Below are 15,743 nucleotides of genomic sequence, written 5' to 3' on the forward strand. Positions count from 1 at the left end.
AAGGACTGTCATCGAGTTATTATTTGATTACACCGGAGCCGTCTATGTGAGGCCCTAGAGACAAATCTGAAACTGAAGAGAACAGAGTAGGAGACAGGAGAAAAGAAAACTGACTCTGAGATTGAATCAAGATCTGAGACTTTAACAAGCTGAGCATCATGTTTCGAATGCAGTCCCTCAGACAACAGCGGGAGAGACAGACGACCAGAAATCGTCTGGACTCCATACGGGAGAAAGAGAAGGATGGCGGGGGACACACCGGGGAAGCACCGGTAGATGAGGAATTTATCCTTCGGAGGTCCTCCACAAGACGGGTAAGTCCATTGTCTCGTCACTGTTTCATTTCATTGCTAAAGTGCTTTGGCTATTTAAACATCACCTGTGTCGTCCCCTGATGCTTACTGAACGTAGCACTGTATGTTACACTATATAAATGCATGTTTATCTCGCTGTGTTAAACGTTAGGGTAAATATTCTTCAGAATGGGACATTGGGATTTTTATCAGATTTAATCAGAATCATATGAAAGTCCCACGTTTTGGATCTAAAACCCCAAAATTTCAATAGAAATCAGAGCCATTTTTCTAAACAGAACGAAAGTATTTTATATTGCGGTTAAACGCACGGGATAACGCGTGACGCTAAACGTAAACAAACGGAATGCCGTGTAGGACTAATAAAGAGAACTAACTCCTTACACGTGGCCGAGAATACTACGACGACACGACTGAGCAATAACCGAGTAGTAATTATTTATCCATTTAATAAACGTCATGTTTGCTATTTGATGGATGACACTGAGGTATGTTCAAGGTGTCTGGACCCCGCTGGATTGTAATTGATTGGAATGACAGGCAAACATGAACGGTAGTTGAAATGTAAATAAATCACTCAACAATCAACTGCTCAGGCCTTTAACAGATCTGCGTATATCCTTGAAGGGTTACATCATCATATCTTCCTGTTTTCGGTAGTTTTCGAATGGAAATCGGTTGGGTTAGCCTGTACATCAGCAGTGGCTTATCCAGCATTTGGCGTCGGGGGGGGGGCACATTCAAAAGCGAACGCAGCTTTGGGCTAATTTAACATGATATTGGGGAGAAAAAATATCAAAAGCCTTACTCGCGATCCCGACATCCTTATTTTTATTTCCTGGTGTTGTTTGCTTAGGATGCAGGTGTTAATATTTGATAAATAAATACACCGATTAGTTTCTTACCTATGAAGTATTCTTTGTTAAAAAAGGGGGGGAGTTGTTCCTCTCCCCGCCCTCCCCCTCCGGATACGCCACTGTGTATTGTCAGCATGACTGTTTTCATACTAACGTTTCATTTTGCTTTCTACATGATTACGAATTACCAAAAGGTTTGTTTTGAGACTTGCATTGAAGGGAAATACAAGTGAGATGAGAATTGCTCTGCACAGGAGAATATTTTATGGCTTACTTACGAGGTATACATGGTTAGTAAATCAGAATGCTGCTTGGGGCATAATGAAACTTCCTACCAGCAGGTTGCCTCAGTGTTCTATGCAGCAATTGCCGATGCGTATAATAATGCAAAAATATACACGTACAATCATACATTACTCGTTTAAAATACCACTGACCGGGAATTAAGAGACACCTGAAAGCTTATAGCTCATTGTTTGCGGCTCATAAAGTAATGAGTTATCGTAGGAACCTAAAAAAAGCAAAACAAAAAGTCAGATGTGCGGGTTAGTAAACTTAATTGCGAAGTGCTGCAGTGTGGGAAAAGTTGAAAATCCTTTCTTACTGTGTGTCTGTGTTAGGTTAGTAACTTCACCAAAGTTTTAATATTAATTTTGACAATTATTTGACGACTTATGAAAATTCCTGTCGCGCCAGTAAATAGCTTTACAGTTGGTTTGATTGTTTTGTAATTTCAAGTAATCCTGAATCATTTATTCTTGTCAATGTGGAATTAAGGTCCCACTCTGGCTGGCTAATGTGGCAGAAACTTACACCATTCAGCGCACTGATTCTTTCACAAGTATTTCTCCATTTGCACAAAATTAAATCAATTATTTATTAATTATTTCATATATACTCAGTACTGGCGGATCAACAGGATCCAAGGAGGTTTAACCCCCTTTTGGCTGCCAATTGAAGGAAAAGATCCCTTATTTTCCCAGTAAACTACTTTCTTGGTTCAGTCGTGGAATTTATGAACGTGTACCTGTATAAGGAAGACTTTTCTGTTTACACCTCCTGTTCTTGGCACAACAATTCCCCGTGTTTGACTCCCGTACTGTTCCGCTTCCCCGTCGGTCGGTGTACTTTGATGGATGCTTGAATAAATGCCCCCTAACGTATGCTGTGTGCCACATGACAACAGTTGTTGTATCGAGACGCAACGAGTCGTCAGTTGTCTTGTCCCTGCTTCCAATTCCACGCATGGCCGACCATCCCTCACCTATGCTACATCCTGCAGTCATAATCACCAGCGAAGAGAGGGTTTCAAATTCAGCTGTTTGCCTGCCATTATACCACATCCCATTTTAATGATAAATTTGATATACCCCTTGACATGCACGTCGTCACAATTTATTCCTGCATCTGTGTTGGGATGTAGTTACTTAGGCAAGAGGATGTTACACAAATTATCGAGTTAAAATCTGTAAGTGTTAGGTGGAATTTTCTTTGCTATTTAAGTTAAAATATGTACTTTTCCTTATTTTTAAAGTTCTATGAATTTTATAGTGTTTTGATTGCTTATTTTAGGTTTCGACACCGCAATCCACAATGTTTAAAATTTTACCAATATTGTGTCAATACATATGAACAGCTGTCTTTGGAGTTTTTTAAATAATGTAAAAAAAAGGTTTGTCCTCTTTGTCATCAGTTGCCAGATTTATAATATGCCTTGTATTAACATGATTATTGGGAGGTATGGTTCGGGAAGAAGTCCTCGGAAATTGGAGACAACCCGGAACTGTGCCTTTTCAGTTGACCTATATTTCGTATTGCAAACTGTAACTCAACTAGCCATTGATATGCACAGTAAACGGAATCATGGCATTGAATGATGGGCTTAACTTGATATTTCCATCTACTTTGAAGTCATAAATTGTTGCCTGGGTGTTTGCTTTCACCATGATCTCTCCCTCCGCTCGAGGCATGCTCGAGTTTTTGAAACACAGTGTCCGTCAGCGATACAAATAAGCAGTACAAAATAATACGCACCCTAGAGCTGTTCATAAATATTTGTAAGTTCTTACAAGTACAGTGGAGTATTAAAAAGTCAAAGAAACTCACGCCATTGAAATTTTGTGCTGTGAATTGATGAGTAGAGTTTTTTGTGGCGTGAAGAGCGGTTATACTTTCACAAAGTGACTTGAAAAATTACTTTCAGTCTATATCCCTTCACTGGCGGTAGTTACAAAATGTGTGTAGAATAATGCATAATGTATACTCTAACTTGGCATGTCCAATGCTTCGTTCTATTATTAGTGCATAATTCTCAGATAGGTGTTGGGAGTTAGTTAAGGCCGTTAAACACTGTCAGGTTTAGCCATGAGGGGCCATACCCCTAATTAAAATGTGTGCTTCAAGTATGCTATAGATGTCTTCCCTGTGTAATGAAAAACTCTTCTTTTTTTTCAAAACGTGTGTGCCTTATCTGCCGAAATATAAAACTATGATATGCATTTCTGTGTGGGAAAGTGTAGTTTTCATTAGCTTCGAATTAGCAATAAAATGATCAACACCCTTCTTCTGATATTTTATGGCAGTTATTGAGAAAGCAGAGGAGAACGTCTGGGGACTCATAGTCGATATTATAACAACTCATCCACAGATTCGGTATCTTGATTGGCCGAAAGTGTGTCATGTGACGCTTGCTAGTTTTACTTTTTTTATACTACCGCTTCAAAAAGACTTTACCATGCAGCCTCATTCTGAAAAAGTACTATACCTGTAGCAACCAAAGAACTATATCCGTAGCAACGAAAGCATAGGCGTGTATTTCGGCTCATAGCGAACAACATTGGTTGATGAATGTATTCAAACGTTGCTGATCCGCTTGGAATTCTTGAATTAATTTGTTTTAGCTTAAATTTTGCAGAATCTGTGTGGGGAGGTGTTATAAAACAAACATTGACTGCTTTATCTCGCAGTACAGTAATGATTGCCTCGGGAAAATAGAATGCTCCATTGGATCACCTTGGGAGGCTAGATTTACTATACCACTCGAAGCAGTCAATATTTGTATACTATCATTCGTCAGTTTCCTAAACTTAGAAATGTGTCCAAAGACCGGTTAAAGTCTGGAGATAAGATTAAAAGTTTGAACACTGTGGTTATGGGCCGGGAAATTTTACACCAGCTGTTTGTAAATAGACATTTTTCTTTTGTACGAAAATGAAAAAAGAAATGAGCTGGAGCGGGATTTGAACCTGCGACCTGTGGAACACCCACCGTGTTGACACTCTGCTATAACTGAGCTACGTTAGTTCAGTTTTCTTCCCAAATGTCCCAGAATCCTTTAACCCGAACACCGTAAAACCCAAGGATCACATCCCAAGACAGGATACACACAACAGTAGTAAGTGTGGCAAACCTAAAAATCGATACACGGTTCATCATTATCACGTCGTTCAAATTATTTGCTTTTATTAAAGATTGAGTTTGTCCCGTAGCCTTCGTTTCTAAGGAACCTCGATTTGTGATATCCGATCACACCCATCACCTCTTTTGGTTTCACTGATGTTGTAAGTTTCTTTCTGTTGATTTATAACCCCGCTTTCTCAGATATAATCTTTTCTGGGGCATCTGAGGCTGGGATGGATACTGAGGCATGAAAATTGATGGTGCACTTACATGTTTATCAACCTCGTATCCTATTGCAGTCACGTTAATGAAGCACTTGTATACATTATATGGTAAGCAGTACATTAGAAAAGTGATCTGATGTAGTGTTCACCTCCCACTTTGCTAGACAGACATGCTAGAATCTTCAGATAAATATGTCACTGATTTTCCGCTTTCATTGCGGTTAGCTCTCTTTCTCAATCACACAGTCCCGCTGGGGCGTTATTACTTTGAAAATGATGCCAATACGCACTTCCTTTGTGATTGAATTGATGTCCTAAAATGAAACCATATAGCTATAAAACTTAGTTCCATCACACTGACTCCTGTCTGTCCATTGTAGTAGACCATACTAATCCGTGAGTGAAGACGCTATATGCAATGGCACCAAACTTACACATGCGCTCTCGGCCCTGACGCGCGCGTGCATGAAGGAAATCGCGACACCCTATTGGTCGGAGAGGTATGTAGTGCGCGCGTACCATCTGTCCACAGGCGTTGTGCATCTCAAAGTATCGCTGTTCATACGTGTTGCATGCTGTTGTCACAATGTACATTCCACGGGAGTAGGCGGCTGGTGAGTGATTTCACTGTGCACAAAAGACTTTTTGATAGGAGGGATGGAAATTGCACTTAAAAAAAATCAATTCTTGCGGCTTGAGATTATAATTTTAAGCGGCAACACAAAGAACTTGTCAATGCTTGTATGGAATCAGCTTTAGAGGACATGATCGACGTTCGTAAATATTATAAATGATAAGAATGAGCATAGTTCAAATAAGACCTCTGGCTAAATTTATGTGTGATAAAATAGCATGTGATTTGGCCTGTCTCTGTCGGTATTCTGGTGAGCTATGAACGTTACTTGTGGATTTGACTGTACCTACCCCCCACCTCTAAGACATCTCAAGAAATCATAGAGGGAATGACAGTGCTCCTTTGAAATTCTTAAAGATCTTAATTCCGCTTGAACTAGCTGCGCGGAGTCTAACAGCTGCATGTCCTGGCAAACCCAGCATGCTATTAAAACAAAGTCAGTTTATACTCAGACGTCAAACCATGACAACTGTTTCTTTCCTCTTGGAAGAATTCCTGAGATTGTGCTGACATTTGGAGACGTAATGCTCTGTTACTGTTTCAGGCTAATTGGTTGGGGTAAGTGGGAATCTTAACCTGTCAGAAGAGGAATTAGCGACTAATTTGTGGATTAATCAACATGTCTCCTCTGATTAAGAAACAATTACTGGGATGATCTTGATCCAGAGTTTCTGTGTTAACTTGTTACTAATGTCTAATATTCCATTATTTGTCTGTTGCAGAATACATAAACAAAAAGCATTTCCAGTCTTGTCTCTTTTTTCCTTTTACTTTCATGATACAAACAAATTCTTGATGAAACCCTCCTTGAAGACAATATGCTGAAATCATGTGCAAATCTTTGTCGAAATTTTCACCTTAATCATAAATGATCGGCAAGAACTATAATGAGTACAATTTTGATTTTGTCCCGATCCCGCAAAATTGCCTAATCGATGATTTAATGGCATCTTTGAGCTGTATGAATTTGAAGGAAAATCAACAGAAGAGTTATCGTCGTAACTCTGAAGAGAAAGCTTGGATGTCTGGCTACAATTTGAGCACTGTTTCTATCTGTGCGATTTCATCAACCTCTCAACTTTTGCGGGTCACCAGAAGTATGCGTTGCATCAGCCACTCCCGTAAAAATGACGTCATAAAGTAGTTAGACTTGATGTAAGACTTGGCTTAATGGTAGGCTCATCTTGTCCTGGTTATGACGTCACAGAATCCTATCTATTTGCCCTATATAGTTGGAATACCTGGTGGTCTATACCAGGTCAAACCAGTGGTACATTGATATGACAAATATTTACTCCAGAAGACATTTAAATGATTGAAGCTCATGCTTTATTTGTTTTTATTTTACGTCATTGTGCATCTCTTAAACGTCGTTTTCTGCGGCGAACATAATTCTAAAATATGTTGATGACTTATTGAACTGTAAAATCATAAAGATGAAAGTTGTGTGCTTTAATTAACTTTTAGCTGTTGAGTTCATTCCAGGAATAAGTTTTTGTACTTGGATAACGTCATTCCAATTTCAGTATGTATGCGCGTCCAATACAAGCTTTAACTGCATCCCATTGGGTCAGTTATAAGTTTGAAATGTCAAAAGGCAACAAACTTTCGCAGATCAGAAGTTACATCTACCTCTTCCACAAAATCTATTATCTCCTTTTTTCACTGTCTTTCTTTTATATTCATCGTCAAAGCAGTCACGAATTTGTTTTTCCACGTGGACTTCTATTTCTCTCAGTTAATACATTAATGTAACTTTAAGGCTGTGTAATAAAGTGCACATGTTCACTGAAAGCATTGCACTGCTGCAAGGGTATTCGTCTCTTGAAAGTACTCATAGCTTCCTTTCCAAAGGGGGCTTTCGTATTTCAGTGCATGCTCAAGGTGCTGTAGTCCTATTACCCCTTGCCACTAATGCCATAACACATTTGTAGGATTATCTCAGCTTCTTACCAACAACCATGCTCCTAAAATAGTCCGCCACAAAGCTTTTACTTGAGACCCCACGCGGAGATCTCGGTCCTCATAGTTATGCCTTTTTAAGTCAAAGAAAAAAATTAGTTTGCATGAATTTGGAACAATAATTTAAATTGTGAGCGATTGTAATGTGTAACTGAGGAATGGGTTGTGTATGATGAAGCTCATAATTATTGACAAAGCTTCCTATTCAACTACACTCAGAATTATTCTGAATTTTCTTGTCCGCTTGACTCATCTTATTCGATGATTGTCTGATGTTATTGTCAGTTACCGCCGTCTTGATGCACTGACTCTAATTTTTCACAATTTCAGATGAACTTTGAATTGAATTAATCAATTATGAAATCCAGCTAGAGCTGCCTGCACTTTTTAGCAGGTGTTTTTGTGTAAGTTACGTATCATATTATCCGACTAGTTTTTTTTTTTATGGAAGCTGCCATGTCACTCTTTGCCATGATGTTTTCTGTTAGTGCTACGAACTTCTTGCATCGGTTGTGTTGCTGCCGTTGCCGTTTAGTGATGAATTTTAACGGCAAAACTAAACTAAATTGGAAAGTCAACGTATGTTTCTGATTTTTGGATTTTCTGTACATAATTTGTTAAAGAAAAAAAGCAAATATTGCAGGCCAAATGTAAGCTGACTACCGCAAACATGATAAAAGCTGGTCTAAAAATCCACCAGATTGAATGGCTTTGCTCCTATTCGACTTTAGTTCCTTTGCTTTAACAAAGCTGGGTGTGCTGTAGCACTTTTGTGGCTCGGCTCAGTAACATTACACATCTGTAACACAAAGCTACGGACGATTTTAAAACACATAACCTTTATCTTGTACAGATTATTTTCAACCTCTCCCGATGGCACCAAAACCATTTAGTCTGACCTAGAGCAGACACGTCATGCATCATCTACAAACCCGTCCCTCTCTCTGTCTTAGGACTTATCCTTCCCTTGAGATGATAAATACCGAAGCCATGACAACATCACTGATGTAGTCTTGAAGGTGATAGTCGAGGCAGCGATTACAGCGAACATTCTCAGCCAACCACAAAGTATATATGGAAGAGGTTTCATTTTTCCCAGACCTTCCTCTCTTATCAGTCGTTCATATCCCTTCTCTTCGATTAGTTCCATTCTGCAGGTTTTCGTCTAGTTTGATGTTAAATGGAAACAGCTCTGTTAGCTTAGATCTGAAGGGCCAAGAGGGGTCACATGCTGTAAAACAGAATCATATTGTATTTGATGTATGTTTCTTTTCCCTTGGTATTTGTTGGATCTGGAATGTTTCAATTGGTGAAACAAATGTTGGGGTGCCAAGAAGAGGAACACATGCTCAGAAAATGCTGGCGTTTTGGGCAGTCTTTTTTTAACAAGGTGTGGCAGGGATGGGCATTGTTCCTCTGTCGTTTGTCGAGAGCCAGGAAATGAAAATTGGCAAAAAATGTGAATTATAGAGTGGTTATGAATTATATGAATTAGAAACAATGTATTCAGTTCACTAGTGTGTGGACTGCGTCGTGGATCCCTACCGGGCTCTATGTTTTTCCCCCAGAATCCTTGTCAATTTTGGGTTTTACTCCTACCTTTTAAACTGAACATTCCTCAATTACCCCTTCCCTATAGAACCAATGAGATGCAGTGGTACAGCTAGATTCAACAGCTTGAGTGAGGGGGTATTTCTTTTCGGGAGAAATAAAGAAATGTTGATTTCTAAAAAGCTTTTAACGAGTGGTTTTTTTCCTCGTCAAAGTTCATGTTCTTAGACATTTCAGACAAAAATTAAAATTTGGCTCTCTATTTGTACTTAATTCTAACGCGGGGGGCGGTGCTAAGGGAAGGCTGGGGATGTCCCCAAGCTGTCCTTAGTTCACTAGCAGTTGATAAGACTACCATGGAGAGGGTATGAAGAAGTTTCCCCGGCATGTCCACTATTCAGCGCGTTTGCCTTATCGAACGAAGCACTCGCAGCCATCAATAAGTTGACCTACTGATTTGAGACCTGTTCGCACTAAGACGAGACCGTTTGTTCAGTAAAGGCCACGGTGTAGTAAAATGGATACTATACGTTTGCTGCCAGAGGGTCAACCAGTTCCATACGACGATGACCCTAATTCACTGGCCTAACATGTATAAATATAACATCTCTAATTCGATCATTGACACCGCTAATTTCATTTCGACATTCCTCCTTCTCAATAGGCGGTAACTTTAACCTTTGATGCAACGACCCTTGGACAGAGGGGCGCTGTACTTTCATTTGCAATATGAATGCCAAGGATCCAGGTGTTTTTGGATCTTTTTTTCCCGGGGAAATCCAAATATCAGTTTCAGTGAACGCTTGGAAAAATTGCAAGCAGCGCCCAGGCACGTTGTACTTTAATGAGGGTGAATGAAATGGTAAAGTCTGGAATTGGGATTAACTCTGTCTTGTTTGGAATTGATATCGTACCCATCAGTCCACTGTTGTTGAAAGCTGTCAGTGATAATCAAAAATACTTTCCTTTGGAAAGATTTTACAGTGTTCAGAAGAAATTTGTGGCTACTGGCATACCTTAATTGTTTAGGAACTGAATGTTAAAGTGCATCGTTTGTGGTGTTTGACGATTGGGGGTAAATGATTGTTTCATTTGATAGGAAAGGGCATAAAAACAATTGTGACAAATGTGCATTACTCGGATTTTGACATGAGTGTCTCGATTGTTGGAACCAAAAAGGTGGATTATGCGTCGTGCACATGGACAATTAGCTCGCAATAGCTGCATTTTGTAGGGTACAGTCCACTAATTCAGGCCGCATTGAAAACAGTGACAACTCATCACTGTTCAGCGCCCAATAACATGCATACCAACACCCCTGAGGTTCCTGAAACGGAAATTAAATTATTGTCTGGTTCTTAATCTTTCATTTTTTCCAATTTTTTTGTGGGTTAAGCAATTACATTTTTAACTATTCCGACAAAACAAAATCTCCCCCAGAAAAGTGATTTTGCCGAAATTGCTTCCAGCCATTTTTCAAGTGGCAGCTCTCAACTTTCCCAGGCACTTAGGACAATTTTTCAATCGTATCCTTTAGCCATTCTGGTTTCATATGAAAACACGTGGACCCAGGGAGTTGGTCCTGACAAAAATTTACACAATCTCACCATTCTGGGGCCAAACAATCTCCTTTTCAAAAGATACTGTGGGAACACTTTGAATGCCAATGAGGTGGCCAGAAATTCTCACTACTGCCTTTACTGCAAACATCAGGAACAGCCATTTTGGTTGAGTAGCCAAACAGCGCAGTTCGACAAGGAGACAATCAAAGGGCCAGGGCTGTGAACAAATGGAAGTCGTGGCCGTTGCTCGGAGAGACACACGAATCCACAGAAATTGGCTGCAGCCACTGGTTAGTGGCTCCTATATATACACGCACGTGTTTTTCCTGGAGGAAGCCATAACTTCCGAACGCAGCTACTTAATGGCTTCCAAAGGCAGACTGTTATAGGTCTTGCTTAATCAAGTGTGTTATTAATGTAAATTAGTCACTATGTAAATTGATAATTTGTTTAACGGATATTCCGATGTTCAACCATCTGGATGAAAGCAAAATTAAATTTTAAGAACGGGATTATTATTATTTTGCAATTAAAAATAGCATAACGGAGATCATACTTTAAAACATAAACCCTTATTCAGTTTTTCTATGGTTTAGGCCTATGTGTTTAATTTTTTAAGTACCTCTGTGGATCAATCCTAGTTGCACCACTGTTGATGTTTAATAAATGGGAGAGGAAGTTATTAGTGTTTAGTTAGCGGAAGCTCCCTCTGTTAGAAAGAACTCTTGCTGACAATGTGAAATGTCCACACAGGATCATTTGACTACTTCACAGCATCAATCATGCTAAACGTCTCATTTGGAGCAAGACAGTGACACGTTTATGGGTCGATATTCTCTGTGTGCACGTCAGATAAGGTACGTCACAGTCATTGGTCAATTGACCCCAGCCAAAGTCATTTGTGTTCCGTACTTTGTCCCTTTTATTAACCAGTCACATCTCAATTACCGAAGGAATACAGATCTGTCCCCTGGCAACCTTGCACATAGCTTGTTTAGAATTAATTATTGATTTTAATCAAGTAGACATCTCCCCTTAATCCTTGACCTTGAGTGAGAGTTTTATTAACAATGCGTGACTGGTCATCACTGCGTGTCTCTCTGTCTTGTTCTGTGTTTACTGGTACGTCGACCGCTTCGGCAAGGTTAAACCATACAGCCAAGGTGGCTTTCGGCCACTGCTGGTGATTGACAAAGGGATGTGTATGGAGCGCAGTTGCTATCTTTGGTAGCACTACATGACCGGTTTCGTTAATTTCACCATTTGATTTTACCGTTTCGCCGTCCCATTCGATGATTTTGCCATTCAGTTGGGCATTTTTACCATTTGATTTGCCAATATCAACTCAAATTCATCAATTTTATCATCCAACTTGTCATTTTCACCCATCCGTCTGGCAAACTCACCATTTATAAGTTTGCAGTGTCACCATTCCATCCGGTAATTCTAGCATTCTCTTCGACAGTTTTCGACTTTGTAATTTCATTATATTCATTTTTATAAATTCACCATTCAATGTAGCGATTTCGCTCTTACGTTCTTCGATTCCACCATTCCGTTCTATAAAATATAATGTGCATTGTGCATCGATGTTATGATTTTTGCAAATTCTCTATTTCATCTGCCTAATCCGTCCGAATGTTTTGTGAAACAGTTCTTCTCATGGCAAAAACACCCCTTTACTTATTGATTTTACTCGTTTGCAAGTATTCGTTTCCATGGCGCCTCACACCAATGGAAATGCAGAACGCATCTGACGTCACAAGATCTTTGGAGCCAAAATTTGCCTGAGATGAATCGTCAGCTTAGCTTTTACGGTACGAATGGTATGTTTCTGAGGACCAAACGCTCCCGATGCTTGCTTCCCTCTGGTTTTCTCGTCTTTGTTCACTTTTGACATCACTTAAATTGGAAAAGGTAGGCAACTCATGCTATTTTGATATGTCTGATAATTTAAATTTCGTAGCCGATTGTATGGGCGTCGATCAGTGGGGGACAGGGGACATAAAATATTTCAGTTGTATTTTTACATTTCATAGAATTGCTTTAAAATCTTTCGAAATTATTTTTATGATGATGTTTCATTTGCTACGTAGTTACTTCCACCTCAGTATTCATTTCCCTATCTATTACGATCAATATCCGTGTGTTGTTTTTAATTTGTGGTATATGCATTTCCATTTTTAAAAACATTTTTATGGGGTGATAGATTTAAATGGGTTTTCAAAATAACCTCCATGATGCTTTTTGGTGAAAAAATCAATTACTCTAGTAAAAAAAAAGGCTGGCTAGTTTGTACCATAGATACGCTGATGTATCATGGTGATGTTTAGCATGCATTCATTGGACCAGATAGCGGTGTCCAAAGACCTTGGCTCCTTTTGCTTTCTTGTTATACTGACTTATAATGACACTTCCATCTCGCGTACTCCAACCGGAAGACATTATTCTCTCATCTCTCTTATTCGATATCAGCAGCAAATGAATCTTCCCGCAAGCGAAGACACTCTGTCTCTTGTTATGATGATCAAATGCGCTTGGATGATTAACAAGAAACTCGGGAAAGAATGATTTAAGGGGCTCAAGTGGTTGTGGGACTCAGTTTTTAATCTGCGGGGGAGAAAGTGGACGCCTTGAAGGGAATATGAGACACTGCAAGGTGAAATCATCACTCGATCTTAATGGACCATTCATCTTCTCTCATAGTGGGAAATTTACTGCGAACATTGTCCTAAGCAACACCTACAGAAGTGAATGCCCATTAATAAAAACACCACATTCACCAGAAAACCTGTTCAGAACAGACATTCAACAAGAATCACATGACAAATCGATACAATGTTTGAAACCATACGCTAAGTCTAAAGCCGTCTTGGAATATTTATCAGAGAAATATGAAAGGGCTGCGTATAGCACTGTGATCAGAATATTGACAAGAATATAATATATAGCCTAATCAGTGCTCTGAAATATGTAATTGCCATATTTCAGAGCACCGATTATATATTATATTCTTGGAATATTTATCCGTTGGAAAACCGTATGTTGTTATTGATCATCCGCCATGTAGAGTATTATGACTTCATTTGATTGGTTCAAAATCGTCTACAGAACGTAGAAGCTGATGTACCTCACAGTTGTTGATATATCTCTATAATTGATTCTAAAAAGATCGATAAACTTGCCTTCACCATGCATCTTAAAGATTAGAAGAATACACAAAGCGATAGGCTGTTTCGCGTCTCGGAGATAGATGTGGATTATCTATCTTGGGATACGCCAAAGGCATGCTTGGCCTGTACGGAATGTTTCGCCATTTAGTTTTTTTCTTGCCGCATGATTATGGCACGACAGCATTTTATGTTGTGGTCCAGTAATAAACGATCTATGAGCGGAACAACTGTTATCAGGGACCTTATCGAGTTCTTATCGTTATAGGAATTCATAGGCCGTTTACAGTATAGAGATTATTTGAGAAGCGATGTAATATTATCTCCTAAAAATAACCTCTACTTTATTTTTTCTCAGAATCGATCTATCTCATTTTTGAAAATTTGGCAGCCTTGGAATTTCGAATTTTGTAAAGTATTTTGTAAAGTAAGTACATGTATTTGCGTGAAGTTTATTAAGGGAACTTGTTTGCATGCTAATCAAAGGTTTAGATTCTCATCTTAACATGTCATTGACCAATTACTCTTCAACTGTGCTGTCATTCATTACTTCCCACATCCACAACGTTTCTAAATCCATCTGAAAGCAGGAAACCCAATTACATTATGTGGTTATCACATTATAAACTTTGTGGAGTAATGGCATTTGCACATTGTAAGAGAGAAAGACGCATCCGTGGAAGTCATGCAGGTCGAAGCTGTAATCTGGTTGAGCTTACATTTCAAAGGTAATAAGGTAGACTTGTATTTTGTATGGTGCACTATTTACGACACACATTTCTGCATCAGTTAGCCTCTTCCAAGGCGACACAACTACACGAGGCGACGGCACGACGGCTCCCTTGCGTCGTGCCGTCGCAATTACGTTTGCCATTACGTTTGTACACACACGACGCGTCGCGTTGTGCGTCGCTTCGTGCTGTCTGACGTCCTTTCCTTGTTGCATTTTTTTCTGCCTAAATGTCGCTCCTTCCGTCTTCCGTCGCGTCGCGCCGTCGTGATTCACGACGTAGCGTCGTGAAAGGCAACGCGACGCACGCCGCGGCGCGTTGTGTGCTGTAGCCCTTTGCTTCATGGTGTTGATAGAGGTCACGTCTACTGTTTTCTTTAATTTCCGTCCCCTGTGCTGGCATAGTACATGCTATAGGTAGCAGGCCTTGATACTGTTGTTCTCTTTCGTGCATTCTTTCCAACTTTGTGTTTTTATTAAGAGTGAGTTGTTGAAGAAAACTTGTTTTTAATCAAATGTACAGTATCTATAAAGTTAGAAATCTACCACAAATGGGAACTTCATCAACGGTCATAAAAAGAAACTGGACGGAAATTGGAACAATTATCGGCCTGGTAATCAAAGAGTGACTGATTCTGGGCTTTCACTTATTATGTGAGAGCAATTTCTACGTACGTGGATTTATATTTGCTCTTTTTTAATTTTTTTCAATAAAATATGACAGAAACTAATTCAAATTGATGAATGGATGAAACAAAAACAAGAAGAATCAACGCCTGCGGATCAGGGGGTGCATTTTGTAAGTGCGATGGACGGAAATGAAAGAAAATAGTGTAAAGATGCCCTCTATAAACACCATGAAGCAAAGGGCGACAGCACATTTCGCGTCGCGCGTTGTGAATCGCGTCTTGCTTCAGGCGACGTAATAGGCGACGCGACGCACAACAGGACTCATACGACGCGACGCACAAAGGTGTGACGCGACGGGCGATGGAAGGAGCAACGTTTAGGCAGAAAAAAATGCAACAAGGAAAGGACGTAAGACAGCACAACGCGACGGACGGCACGTCGCGTTGTGTAGTTGCGTCGCCTTGGAAGAGGCTGGGAGAGGCAGAAATGTGTGTCCGTAAATTGTATACCATGATTTTGACGTTACACCTCACGCGCTTGTCTATCAAGGGTCTGCAGTCAATGTTTATGTATTTCGGGCTCGGAGTCTCCAACAGCCGGTACATGTCGTGTAGCTGACGTTGTGCAGCCCAGACGCTCTCAATTTGAGTAAAAATACATGCAGTTGCACGTTCAAGTTGCTGTTATAGCTGGAAGAATGTTTGTTGATT

At 39.8% G+C, this 15,743-nt stretch overlaps 1 protein-coding gene across 1 annotated transcript in view; it reads left to right on the plus strand.

The window, feature by feature from the left end:
* Window positions 1-158: 158 nt before the first annotated feature.
* LOC110976316 (transient receptor potential-gamma protein-like) overlaps window positions 159-15,743 on the plus strand; it is a 73,657-nt gene continuing 58,072 nt past the window's right edge. The window contains exon 1 of the mRNA XM_022229480.2: window positions 159-314. Within this exon, the coding sequence (XP_022085172.1) occupies window positions 159-314 (156 nt within the window). The remainder of the gene's footprint in view (window positions 315-15,743) is intronic.

This window comes from Acanthaster planci, linkage group LG11, assembly GCF_054643075.1.
Source record: "Acanthaster planci isolate LZ-2023a linkage group LG11, COTS_SCS, whole genome shotgun sequence".
In the NCBI taxonomy this organism is placed as follows: Eukaryota; Metazoa; Echinodermata; class Asteroidea; order Valvatida; family Acanthasteridae; genus Acanthaster; species Acanthaster planci.